This window comes from Heliconius melpomene, chromosome 11 (genome assembly GCF_056956725.1).
Source record: "Heliconius melpomene rosina isolate 202511_hmr_F chromosome 11, ASM5695672v1, whole genome shotgun sequence".
NCBI lineage: Eukaryota > Metazoa > Arthropoda > Insecta > Lepidoptera > Nymphalidae > Heliconius > Heliconius melpomene.
This window is the reverse complement of record NC_140399.1, coordinates 4,565,065-4,578,328: the sequence shown is the minus strand read 5'-3', so window position 1 is coordinate 4,578,328 and position 13,264 is coordinate 4,565,065. Positions and strand designations below refer to the sequence as shown.

At 30.8% G+C, this 13,264-nt stretch overlaps 2 protein-coding genes across 5 annotated transcripts; one reads left to right on the top strand and one right to left on the bottom strand.

Moving 5' to 3' along the window:
• The first annotated feature begins 232 nt into the window (after positions 1 to 232).
• On the top strand, positions 233 to 3,845 carry SelR (methionine sulfoxide reductase SelR). Of its 2 annotated transcripts, none has more exons than XM_085193374.1 (4): positions 233 to 1,210; positions 1,301 to 1,405; positions 1,478 to 1,639; positions 3,222 to 3,845. In XM_085193374.1, the coding sequence occupies exons 1-4, from the start codon at positions 1,123 to 1,125 to the stop codon at positions 3,365 to 3,367; spliced, it is 501 nt and encodes a 166-aa protein (XP_085049500.1). In that variant the 5' UTR covers positions 233 to 1,122; the 3' UTR covers positions 3,368 to 3,845. The 2 variants fall into 2 exon arrangements, with proteins under 2 accessions (XP_085049500.1, XP_085049499.1); XM_085193373.1 differs by having other exon boundaries at positions 920 to 1,210; positions 3,186 to 3,845.
• Positions 3,846 to 4,068: 223 nt separating this feature from the next.
• Pak (serine/threonine-protein kinase PAK 3-like protein) lies at positions 4,069 to 13,261 on the bottom strand. Of its 3 annotated transcripts, none has more exons than XM_085193369.1 (13): positions 13,130 to 13,261; positions 12,660 to 12,791; positions 12,244 to 12,404; positions 10,711 to 10,882; positions 10,290 to 10,405; positions 9,677 to 9,775; positions 9,329 to 9,489; positions 8,869 to 8,997; positions 8,537 to 8,714; positions 7,962 to 8,163; positions 7,577 to 7,692; positions 6,824 to 7,042; positions 4,069 to 6,243 (listed from the first exon to the last, which is right to left on the bottom strand). In XM_085193369.1, exons 2-13 carry the CDS (start codon positions 12,769 to 12,771, stop codon positions 6,160 to 6,162), a joined length of 1,749 nt encoding a protein of 582 aa, XP_085049495.1. In that variant the 5' UTR covers positions 12,772 to 12,791; positions 13,130 to 13,261; the 3' UTR covers positions 4,069 to 6,159. The 3 variants fall into 3 exon arrangements, with proteins under 3 accessions (XP_085049495.1, XP_085049494.1, XP_085049496.1); XM_085193368.1 differs by having other exon boundaries at positions 13,011 to 13,151; XM_085193370.1 differs by having other exon boundaries at positions 12,660 to 12,813; positions 13,011 to 13,147.
• Between the last annotated feature and the right edge of the window lie 3 nt (positions 13,262 to 13,264).

Sequence of the window (13,264 nt, the reverse complement as noted above, 5' to 3'; positions counted from 1 at the left end):
CTTTCTACCGCTATATTTATTTCATACTGGAAACTCAAACGCAGCTATGCTCGCTTAATTAATTTTTTTAAAGCTAAAAGGCAACAAAGATGGAAGCGTCAGCGCTCCTTTTACGGGAACAGCTATAGTGAAAAATATTTTAAACCTAAATAAAATAATCAAGATATCTCAACAGTTTAGACGTAGGGTTTTTTAAATTTCCCGATGTTTATCCATACTTGTATTTCGTGTGACGCAGAGAGCATAGATACCAATAACGTAAACACATACTACTACAAAAATTCTACTAAAGGTTAAGCAACTTTGAACTTTTCCGCCAATACCTACGCCATTCCCCACTTTCCAGCAAATTCTGAATACATTGCGTGTTGAGTGTCGGAACTCAACGCTACGTTTTGCCGCGACTCGAGTGTACACAACCAGTAGTACACATATACTTTCTACTTCGATTCTTTTACTACTATGATACTTGAGGTGAGAATTTCAAACGTGTCCGTGATGAACACAAAAAGTAAATATATATTTTTTTATATAATTAATGGCGTTTCGAGCGTGCCAGTTGAGCACTAAACACTTCGTCAATATCACGTTGTATGGAGAACACACGAAGGAGATTGTACGGTAAAAAAAGATCATATTACACAATAGGACAATGCATGTCAAAAAGAGGTCCAGTATTCTACTGCCTTTACCTATAAAATAAAAAAGATAAAAAAATATATATATATATACATGAACATTGGTTAGTAATAAATAGTATTTTACAAATATATTACTTTATAGTTTAATATTATTATATCTAATATATTTACATTAAAACTAAATATTCAGTTCAGTTCAGTTCTTTATTTATGGCGCTTCGAGCGTGCCAAACTAAATATTGTCTGTGATGGTCATACAATTAGACGTTTTCATCTGTTACTGTCACTGTCAATGGAACGTCAACACTCAACCAGTCGGTAGTCATATTATTTTAATATTCTACGTCAATAGCTAAATAAAAATTATCTTATGAACAAATAATAGTATAATTCATAGAAAGGAATCACTTTTATCTTATCTTGTAGTTACCACTATTAAAAATTAAATTAAATTATATAACATTGTTTGGATATGTAAGTGATGCGTGTACTACTAAGACCAATAACTATATTTAGGCAGGCAGTGCAGACGAATAGAGTTGTTCACTTAAAAAACACATTTACGACAGGTATTTATTTTTTGTTATAGTACCTAGTAATATTTATATATGTTCTATATTGCCTATTTTTTGGTACTATCAATATCAACGAAATTTTAGCTTTAGTTTGGAGAGCCATGGAAGATAAAGAGGCATTAAAAAAACGCTTAACTCCACTTCAATACCATGTTACTCAAGAAGCTGGTACAGAAAGGCCATTCACAGGTTAATACTTTTACTGCTATATTTTTCCTTCATTTAGGATTAGAATACATACAATATATATTTATGTTTTAGGTGCTTATAACAAATTTTATGAGGAAGGTTTATATGTGTGTATAGTTTGTAGACAGGGGCTCTTTAGCTCTAAAACCAAATATGATTCTGGATGTGGCTGGCCTGCGTTTAATGATGTTCTGTCTACAGATAAAGTTACTTTACATCAGGATACAAGTGCAGGTACATAATGTTTTATTGTTACTTTCTTTAATTGAAGTAAAGTAATAAATGTAGTAAACCTAATAAATTAGAACAAATTACTAATAAAGCCTTTTGTATATTGTGTTCATTTATAAATAACTAATTTATAACATTTAGTATTGGATATATACTTTGAAACATAGATTACTTTTTATATTGTGTCAATTCATGCAGAACAGGTTCAATGTCAATATACAATAGGCTATCTATAAATAATGTAAACCTATGATGTTGTACAAGGTAAAACTGTTATATACTAAATTATTAAGCTTAGATCATACTATGGGGTGTTTGTTCTTATGGTCACTAATGAATATTTCGGAAATTGCATGATCATTCATTTTTTGTATTGCTTATTTTAAATATGGTTAAGGTAAAAAATGTTGCCATTTATTTAAATAATAAAAATTACCTATTACATTTATATACAATACAGATATTTGCTCCTATTGAATATAAATATAATATATATTGTAATAAATTTGTATCACAAACACTAAAATACTGATAATATAAATTATCTAACAATTATTTGCAATCATATCTGAATGTATACATACTGCATTATCCTGTACCTGCCCTTGTTGCTGACATATATGGCTGCACAGTAACTCCCATGTTTAGACTTACCTTCTATAGCACAATTAACCTTCAACTTGAAACTAATAGATTTTGTTTTATAGATCACTGTTTTATTTTTCAACTTTAATACTAATATTGCTAGCCACTTTGAGTTGCATTGTTTTATAATTATGAGTTTTTCAGATTTTTTTAAAATACTAAGGTCAATTTATTTATTTTTTTGCAAAGTATTAATATCAATATTATTACAAAATTATTTCTTATTTCTAAAGACAACAATTTATTATTTATTCTTTGTTGGCATTTTTCTTATTTATTAATGAAATCTTAAATGGTGTTGGTAATTGATTTTGGTGCTAATATATTATAATATTTTTTTCTCTTTCCACTCCTTTTACCACCCTTCAAACTATCCTATCCTCCACAATAAATGTAAGTTGGTATTTTATTAATCTTATAATATTTAAATATTTATTTATTCTATTAACTGCTGTGTAATGTGTTTATTACTTTTTATTCACACTATTTACTTATACTGGCACTTTTTTTATCTTTTGCACTTTCCTAAACATTCAATCATATCATCTCTCGTTTAAATAAGAAAACATTAAACCTAATCTTTCTATACCTGGGTAACACATGATGATTGATTATCACTCATTTATATTCATCTTGAACCTTACCATAACACATGGAATCCGCATGTTATTAATGATCATTTACCTCCTATACTCACCATCCCACATGTCCCGTCCTCCCCTTACATTCACGGATGGCTGCCGACTGGACGACGACCGCTGCTATTGTCGCTGCGCCGAACGCTACCATCTCACAACACGAATACAACGGAATAAATATAACGGATCTTAATGACATCAACTTTGTTTAATGTGATGTGTAAATAAATGGCTTTGTGGTGAATGGACCGGGGGTGGAATTAAAGTTGGGGCAAATATATTACTGGTTTTAACGCGACCAGGTATGGTGCGAACTGAGGTGAGATGCTCCAAATGTTCGGCTCACCTCGGCCACGTGTTCAATGACGGCCCGGCACCAACCAAGAAACGATTTTGTGTTAATTCAGCTTCAATTGACTTCATAGCTGCTGAAGAACGAACAGACTAACGTTTTTATTTTCTTTATTTATTTTGATTTTTTGCTAACATCAATGTTTCTATTGATATAATTACCTAAGCAGTTGTTCTATTTTCATTAATAAATATATGTAGCACTAGAGTTACAATAACGTTATAATAAATAAGTAAAAAATTGTATAATTATATGTTTATTATATAAATAAAGTGCAATAGATATTTTGCTAACCATTTTAAAATAAATGCTTTATCATACTAATTTCTAATGTATATATAAATACTATTTAAAGCAAATGGTAGAGCCAAAGAAACTTTTGAAATGTTAGATATTATTATAAAATATTAATTAACATCGCGCTAGTTACCACATCGAGTCAATCTTTTTATATCTGTTGATTATATATTAGTTTTTGTCAGTGTAACTTTCTAAGATTTTTCTTTATATTTATAATTATATTATAAGTACAAATGTTTGGCTTCTAGAAAATAAATATTTTTTGTGTATAAAATTGATTTTTATTTAAGTATTATACCAATTTTATATAAACTATAAAAAAATATATATTACGTTTTTACTAAGACATTAATTCTATTGTGTAAGGGGTTTTATTTTCATGTCTGTATCTACAATATTGTATATAGTTGTGGCTTTATACTTTTCATTTATTTTTCATTAATGAGATGTCTTAAAAACTTGCTTATCAGTTTTCTTTACAATAAAACTACAGAGCATAGAGTTGAGTCTTTTATTCATAGTATGGTTGTAATTTATATGCACAAGTTGCTCATACATGGCACTGGTGTTTACAACTGTCAAAAATCATGAAAAAACCGCTTTATAGTCTCATAATCATATTACATTTATTAATACATTTTCAACTTAATTACGTACATAATTACAGTTAGTTTTTCGTCTTACATAGTGCATACGTCAAATTCATTTCCATGATCACATAGTTATAATATTATTTCACACTAATATTTCTGATACATACATTCTGAATAACTTTGTTCAAGCTCTCTTGTAGTTTTGGCTATATTTTTTTTACATCTACCTTATTGCACACTAATGGTATTGGTTGGTGCCAATCGTTTCTTTATTGTGTTGGTAGGTGTTATCATAGGCCGTATTGAGTGGTTTTAATATAGTTATCCATAGGCCATTTTATGTGTAAATAATAGTTTGAACAGATTTGTAGTTAGTGCATGTGTATAATAATAATATTAAATAGGGTGTATGATTTAAAAACGAAAATAAGATATAAATGTAAAATAAAATATAAAGATTTAAATGCACCAACCATAAAAGAAACAACAAAGAATTACATAGTGTAATAATTGGTCATTAATATTGTCAAGAGTACACTACTCTGATTTATTTTATCTATTTTATCTGTACAATTTACAGAAGACGAGACTCAAGAAGCTCGTTTTCAACAGATATATGACACTCACTCCATCATCCCTCACATTCAATCGCAAAATAATAAAATAGCAAAAATTACATAATAAAAGAAAAAATTTAACAGCATCTTTCGGCACAACCTATTTATAAAAGCAAAGAGTCGTTAATATAATTAAAATATTCGTTATATGGTCTCTTACAGTACCTATAGAAAAGTTAATTGTTTATCTGATCACTAACTAATGTCTACTATTGTCTTATTCATTCATTCCTGTGATATCATTAATAATCTCTTTTTTATTTCAATTACTTCAATACAAACTTTTGTGCCCCAAAAGAAAAATGACCAATTTCTTTCTAATTTCATATATAATCAGTACAATAAACTATATAAACTTAATACTAGGTAAATGCTTGACTTCATGACTAACAATACCGTTATACCATTCAAAAATAAAATTATATTTTAATAATACATTCGTAATTATAGGATGAAATTTATAACATCAAATTGTTAATCGTCCACATGTGTGCTACATCAGAACTTAACACTGTTAAAATATTAGAACTATTTATTATTTATAATAATGAAAATATATGTAAATGAAAAACTAAAGCGCAATATAATAAATAATTATTCGGTCATAGTGATAAAGATAAAACTAGCTAGCTAGTAAAAGCGTCACACGGCCAAAGCATAAGTATTATTTCACTAGCAAGTAACCTCAGTCAAAATAATATAAAGTATCAGATACGCATATATATCACTCATTGTTAAATGTTAATGAAAATGCGTGCCTTCCAAGCTAATTATACAATAATATGTAATCAGTATCTCGTTTCTAAAACCAACAGCGTAGGAAAATACACATCGTCTTAGTACTAATACAGATTATTTCTCTCAAGCACTCCCTTTCACACAGTCGCAGTGGGCGCGCCCGCCGCCGCCGGCGCCGCTACCATCACAGAGAATACAAGCTGTTCGCAACGGTATCACCACTACGATACTCTACGATAATTGCTTTACGCCTAAAAGTTAACTGCCAGTCTTTGATCGCAGACATATTGTATTCCAAAATTTGTTTCTATACACTATATCTACAAAACGCTATCGCTCTAGGGGCGCTGCGGCGGCCGGGGGCGACCCTAATCACAATAAATAACTTTCCTATTCGACACCTACGTCTCACTACGGCTACTGGACTGCTACTATTCATATTCAATCTTCGTTTTGTAAAAATACAATCACGTCATTTGTATGCAGCCATTTATAAAGGTAAATATCGCTCTGTAGTTAGATGGTTAAAACGTTCGTCGGTGAACATACTCACTAGTAACCATAGACAACGCTGGGTAGGCACTGAGGTGCGCTAGAGGGGCGCGGGGGTGGCAAGGGCGGCGGGCGCCGCGGGCCTGCGCTAATGCCCCTTGGCCGCCTCCTTAGCCGCCATAATCAGCGGCGTCAGCGACGCTAGCGGTCGCGCCATTTTCAGGAATGGATGCTGCAACATACATTTAGGTTTAATTTATGATATATTATATTATTACCAACAATGGTGCAGGTGCACAAACGTGTGACAGTAAACGCGATGGTTATAGTTTTAAATCACTCAGGGAATGAAATATTTAATATTTCCATTTTTTCGCTCTGGTAACGAGGCACAGCGCGACATTCCGCCACTCAAGCCCTCAAGAATTTGCTGATGAATTGGGAATGGAGTGTCTCAATACTTGGTTCCCAGGCCCCCCCTGCCTATCTTGTTATATGCGATATATAGCATAGAGTTAAACAAATATATATAATGGCCAAATACATCCTCGACTAAATATTTTACAACATTAGTTTTTTCAATAATGTCACTTTTCTAAACAAATATTTAGTTATCTAAACATTTCGTTTTTAATAAAGTTTTAAAACCGATATGTTATTCTATTAATTTATTGTGTACTTATATTTAATATATTTGTGATGATAATAACATGCAATATATAATTTTAAATTACACAGACAATTTTTACATTTGCTGACGAACTGACTGTAAATCCATTATAAAAAAAACATGAACAGGCATAGGCATATACCTTTAGAAGGTCTAGAGCAGTAGCTCGTCTGTCCACATCCACCTCCAGGCACTGATCGAGGAAGTCCTGGAAGACAGTACTGAGCTTCTCCTTATCCTTAATATCTGGCTTCCCATTGGTGGCGATCAAGTAGAGAGCACGCAATGGATTCTCATTTAGATAGGGTGGTTCACCCTCAATCATTTCAATCGCCATTATACCCAATGACCACACATCTACCTATAATAGAGGATAAACATATTTTATGAAGTAAAATATTATATTACTTCTATATGCCTGATCTGCTAAATTATTACAATATGGTTAAAGAAGAACTGTATTGTATTTATAGTAGAAATCAGTATTGTGGAAATTAAGTTTTAGTATTAGGTAGTACATTTTTACTTCAGCTTCACGCTGCATCCCGCAAATAGCAGGATAGGCAGAGGAAACCTAGTGTCAAGACACTCTGTTACCCATTTCCGCTCGAGGCATTGCAAGTTGAGCTGTGGAACAATATGCCGCGCTTTGCCTTGTTACCAGGGCTAAGAAATGAAAATATTAAATATTTCATTTCCCTAAGTAGGGATCAAACCCACAACCGTCGCTTCTACAGCCACACGTTTGTGCCATTGCGCCACGATAGTCTATTAAGTAGATATTAACATGAATGTTGTTAATATAATCCACAGCCAACATGGACTGACTCAATTCTGTTAAGACAATTCTTAGTGATTAAATTTATAATAACTGATGTAATATGTAAATAAATACCTTAGGGCCATATTGCTTTCTTGTAACTACTTCAGGCGCCATCCAATAAGGTGTACCAACCATGGTTGTTCTCTTATTTTGCTCAGGCGATATTTGAGCACAAAAACCAAAGTCAGCTGAAAATAATATATACCAAAATATATACCAAAAGCTTAAATTATTAATAAAATTTTTATAATTTTTCAAAATAGTAGATTTAGGAAGTCTTTTTCGGAATATAGAAGATATATATTTTATTTTTATTAAATAAGACTAAAAACTACTTTATAGAATTATCAACACAATAAAAGATTGAATAAAATCATTATTTTTAATTAAATCAAGCAATCAAATACTATATTTGCTACATCTGAACACTTAACAACAATATTTTTCCAATACTCACTGAGTTTAACCTGCCCGTCCAATCCCAATAGAATGTTATCAGATTTAATATCACGATGTATGACATGGTTGGTGTGGAGGAAGTGTAACGCTTGGAGGACCTCACGACACACCGCCGCGATTTGTCCTTCGTCCATACAAGTCTCCGTTACTACGTCCGTTAGCGAGCCACCTGCCAGATACTCCATTACTACCCAAAGCTCCTGAATGTGAAAAATATGGTTGTATTCTCTGTATGTATTTTTTTTTATTTGTAGCATAGGTGCCCACTGTTATATTTATAAAAAAATCTTTAATTATAATAGAAATTTTTTAGAATGTAAGGGGTTTTACAATATGTAATTATAAATTAACTATTATTATTTATATTAACCTTTCTTTTATAATATATATATAAACTCATGGTCTTACTGTCATTGGCTACTATTTGGCGATCATTTGTTGTATAGAATGAATGAATACATTTATTGAAAATTAAAAATATTTGGAAGTTTAAACAAATATAGTAACCAAATAGATTTTTATAATATTTTGGCCTACTTTATAGTATTTTGTATTTGTTTCTTAAGTATGTACCTCATTAACTAAATAGCTGTCCAGGTAATTGACTACATTATTATGCTTGTTCTCCCGCATCACTAGGATTTCATTTATAATCAGTTCCTTCTTAGGCTGCTGACTTAAATTCATTTGTTTAATAGCTACTTCCATACCCGTTGATGTTTCAATAGCTGTGTAAACTGTTCCTGATGCCCTATAATTAAAAAATATATATATGTTTAATAATTAACTTTTTTTGTTTAATTTAGTCTCAATTTACAGTTTTTGTAACAGCTAACATAATAAAGAAATTAATATTTACATCAAAATTATAAATTTATGTATAAATACAAATAAAAAACGCTTACCCTTGACCAATTTTTTCCATTTTCGTGTATTTCCTATTAGGATCTCCAACACTAACAATCGTTCGTAATTTTTCTAAAATTTCCTCATCTGTCATTTTCTTTTTCCTTTGTTGCTGTCCTGTTGATCTTCTGTTAAAAATATTTTTTTTATCTAATTAAGATATATAGCATATACCAGGTGGAACGTCTGCGTATTTCCTATGGGGATGGCAAAAGGACAAGATTTTCTGATTACAGTCCAAGCAATCAAATTTGCAAGATGACACAGTGAGCCAGTGTCTCATGGTAATACGATGGTTGTGAGTTCAATTCCCATTTGGAGCATTTAATTTCATTTAATTATTTTAGGAAACAAGACAAAGTGCTAAATTTCGTCGATCAACACGCAATGTCAAAATTAAAAGAGGAAGACTGATATATAGATTAGTAAAAAAGCTGAATGCACATTTATGCTATATACCCAGTATCAGTTGGCGGCGTGCCGTTAGAGGGCGGGGGCAGGGGTGTAGGCTGCGGGTGCGCGGGGAGCGCTGGGTGGGGCGCGAGAGCGGGCGGTGTGTGTGCACCCGCCGGGTTCTTGTTGCGGTCCAGTGCCGCCCCCGTCTCCCCTCGACTGCATATCTGAATGTGTTTAAAAATATATATTTTATATACTATATTTAATTAATTGTAAATAAATAAAATTTATTGAAATCGAATGCAACACCCTTTTTATAAAAGAATGACACTCAAAACCATCAAATGAACTTGCCACCGATAGTGATAGGGTTTATTATTGAAGACGTTTAGATTGAAATATTATATTTACGGAATGCGTGGTAAGAGCAGGATGTGGTACATGAGGTGGTGAAGCTGGCGCAGCTCGCGGGGGAGGTGCGGCTTCTTCTTCTTCTATTGGCTTTGTATACTGTAAAAACGTAATAAAATATACTATTTATAGTGAAACTTACTGTTGAACCACAATTTACATTGCAACAATGATTAATAAGCAATCAATTAATTAAAAAAAGTCAAACAATATGTTCTATTTAGGGCTTGTCAATGCTATCCATATAAGTCAATCATTTGTCATAACAACTGCTCAAATATGCTGACGTCATTGAAAAAGCAACAATTGATTGATAGGTGTGACATTTTTATGGTAATGGAACCATTAAAAAAAAGTATACTAAAGTTAAAAGTTTTATAAAGGTTTCTTCTATTTTCACACCTCTCTTCTACATGTTACAAAAAGAACCTAGTAATAAAACAAATTCTTCTTTCTTTCAAATGGATATTTTAAGATCAATGGATCTCACATTGCAGTTTGAGTTATCAAGCAGAGTAAATAAAAACGAAGCACGAAGTAATAAAATACCCCCCTAAATGACAATCATGGATATGGTGTAAAAGATAAGGCTACAAAAAAATATTATACTTACAATACTCTTGGTGCGATCAGGTCTTGAAGGTGGGGGAGGTGGGGGCTCTGGATGCTCTGTATCTGTTGGAGTAGAAGATGATGGACTACTAGATGACACTCTCGACACTGAGGAACCTGCAATGGACATAAAATATTTATTTTATGCTGGACTAATCAATATTATAGATAATTCATTTTTTCCTTTTTGACCGGTATCACGCAACTTAGCTGACTAGCAAAATTTTTACTAACTTTTATATGATTGTGAACTTCTTATATCCATTTGTTGTCTTTTGCAGTGCTTCCATATTTTCGTTTTTTTAGGGTTTTGTATTTCAAAAAGTAAACACAGAACCCTTATAGGATCACTTTTTTATTATAGTAACAATTATAAAGGCAATTAACAGAACCTATTTAATTATAACAATAATAATATTTACCTGAATGTGTGGTATGCATCTGAGCTGATGTCATGTACTTAGATGGAGGTGGTTGCGTAGCAGAGGCGTCATACCACTTAAGAACATCTAAAACTGCCTGTGGGTTGCTTTTCTGCTCTTGTTTACTAATATTAGAAGCCATCAATAGCCGCGCCCAAGCTTCCGGCATACCCTTTAAAACAAATATAATACTCAAATATTACCTATATAATAAAACAGATTTTGTTTTCTAATACAAAAGGTATTAAAAAGTTTAATGTAAAAAAAATCAAAAATCATGCTTTTGATTGTGTGAAATAATAGTATTTTAGAAATTATAATAAATTAGTATAAGAATGTAATAAGATTTATTGAAGTGATAACTTATGTGATGGTAATAGTTAGATAAAACAATGTTTTAACCCTAATATTTTACTACATTCTATTATGCATGCTTACAAAAGTTAATATACATGTTATGTGCAAGTGATCTTAACAAAACATGAAAATTAGAACACAAGCTACTATTTAAAAATATAACAACATTATATGCAATTATATATTATGTATGTACATTTGAAATAGTATTTTGAAGTAAATAATTATATTTGTATTTAATATAACTTCATATACAATTTATAGCAGCAAATTAAGAAATATGGCAAAAAATAAATATTACCCACTAGAATTGTTTTGTGATGAAATAAAAAAATGTTGAAGATAGAAAATGAGAATTACAATAGCATTAAATGCACATATATAACCTGAGCTATTTGGTACTTACTGTTATAGGCAGCTTGAAACAAAAGCGGGCAATACAGGGAACTCAATTACATGGTTGTTGGATCCATATTTATATTACAAAATACCCATATATATCTAATATTTCAAGAAATATAATCTATATCATATATTGTAGACTTTTTACTTCTATTCTTCTATTCAGTAATGACAGTATATGCCTCTATTTATTATCATTCCACAAGGCAGTAAGTATGGCATGCAACTAACTATGTAGTTAGAATTTAATTATACTTTGGTTACAATTGTTGCAAGATATTGCATTCTCAGTATACTATTAAGCATTATTAAATGCTTAAATTTTTTGCAATATAAAAATGTGTTGCAATATAAGAAAGCAAAGCTCACATATGCTATATAAAAAGCAAAATAGGTAAGCTTATTGTGGAAACACCACAAAACACTGCTTTAGTGGATTACTGATAAATAAATAATACTTCATAAATAATAAATTATTTTAGTGCCAGGTATTTAAAATCATTAAAATGTGTTTCATTGGTGCTAATATTGAAAGCAAATTTGAATGAAGGAGGCTTAAAAAAATGTCATAATAATATATTCTTTTAATTAATAACAATATTTAAGAAATTCTTATGAATTCTCAAATGACTAATATCTCCATGCTCTTGCATTAAAACACTTATAAAAATACATAAATACAATACACTATAAATATATGTATTTTACTATTAACAATCTAAATTATAACTAAATCAAGCATTAAATATAATAAGGATGATAAAATTAACTTACTGTGAACTCTCCAGTCACTGCATCAAACCCCACGTGTACAGTATGTTCAAAGTTAGTTGGATAACTTATATTTGGTTTACTATCATTGTGGGCTGTACTCTTGGAGCCTTTTATTTTAGCCTTTAAAGTTTTCTTTTTTCTATCACCACTATCATCAGGTTCTAAAAAAAATTATGAAAAATATTGTAGAAAAGATAATAAACCACAAAAATATTATGCTTTTAATAATTGTTACCAATAATTATAATATTCATGTTTTGTTATATATACATTTAATTGTATTTCAAGTATTCAGGTTTAATAAGAATATATAAATCTATAGTTAACATTAATTGTATATAATTCCAAAGAAAAATATGATAGTGATGATTGAGTGTGATATAAAAACAATCATTATAATTGTTATGTTATAATACCTTTTGGTAGAGGCCTCATGTCAACTGAAGCTACAGAATCTACTCGGTCAGTAGCTCGATTGCTTGTTAGGCGCACTGGAGGTGCAGGAGGTTTATCTTCGTCGCTCGACATTCTTATTAGTATTACACGTCCTATTAAAATGTATTTACACTGCTATAAAGACACTTCAATACTGCCATAGATTTATGTATATATTCAAAGTTGTAATAAGCTATTGATAAATAGGTATTTATAGACCAAAGTAGCTAAGTTTATAACAAAAAAAAACATAACAATATCTTAGGATATTACTCATGGACGCGCCCCGCAAGGTTTGTAACTACGACAAAATGAACTTAACATTTTCTTACCAATGAATTTATATGATTCAATTATACGTTGTACGTATTTATCGTATGTATATTTCCATCTCAATATTATTTTATACTTAAAACTTCACTGTATTAGAAAAAAATTAAAATAACTTTACCATTCAACACAATACGACAGTAGCAATGACTAGAGCCGCCATTTATAGTGCTAGCAATTTATACTCTGTGGCTACCATTGCTCTGTCAGTTAAAAATAATATCCAATACGATTTACGATATCTACATTCTACAAT

What these genes read in the sequence shown, in the direction of transcription:
- SelR (XM_085193373.1), top strand. Translation starts at nt 1,123, where the DNA reads ATGCGTGTACTACTAAGACCAATAACTATATTTAGGCAGGCAGTGCAG. An exon ending in AAAAAACACATTTACGACAG is followed by an intron (nt 1,211 to 1,300) that starts GTATTTATTTTT and finishes ACGAAATTTTAG; the next exon opens with CTTTAGTTTGGAGAGCCATG. An exon ending in ACATCAGGATACAAGTGCAG is followed by an intron (nt 1,640 to 3,185) that starts GTACATAATGTT and finishes GTGGAATTAAAG; the next exon opens with TTGGGGCAAATATATTACTG.
- Pak (XM_085193369.1), bottom strand. Translation starts at nt 12,771, where the DNA reads ATGTCGAGCGACGAAGATAAACCTCCTGCACCTCCAGTGCGCCTAACA. An exon ending in ACGCCGCCAACTGATACTGG is followed by an intron (nt 8,998 to 9,328) that starts GTATATAGCATA and finishes TATTTTTAACAG; the next exon opens with AAGATCAACAGGACAGCAAC. An exon ending in ACAGCTATTTAGTTAATGAG is followed by an intron (nt 8,164 to 8,536) that starts GTACATACTTAA and finishes TTTCACATTCAG; the next exon opens with GAGCTTTGGGTAGTAATGGA.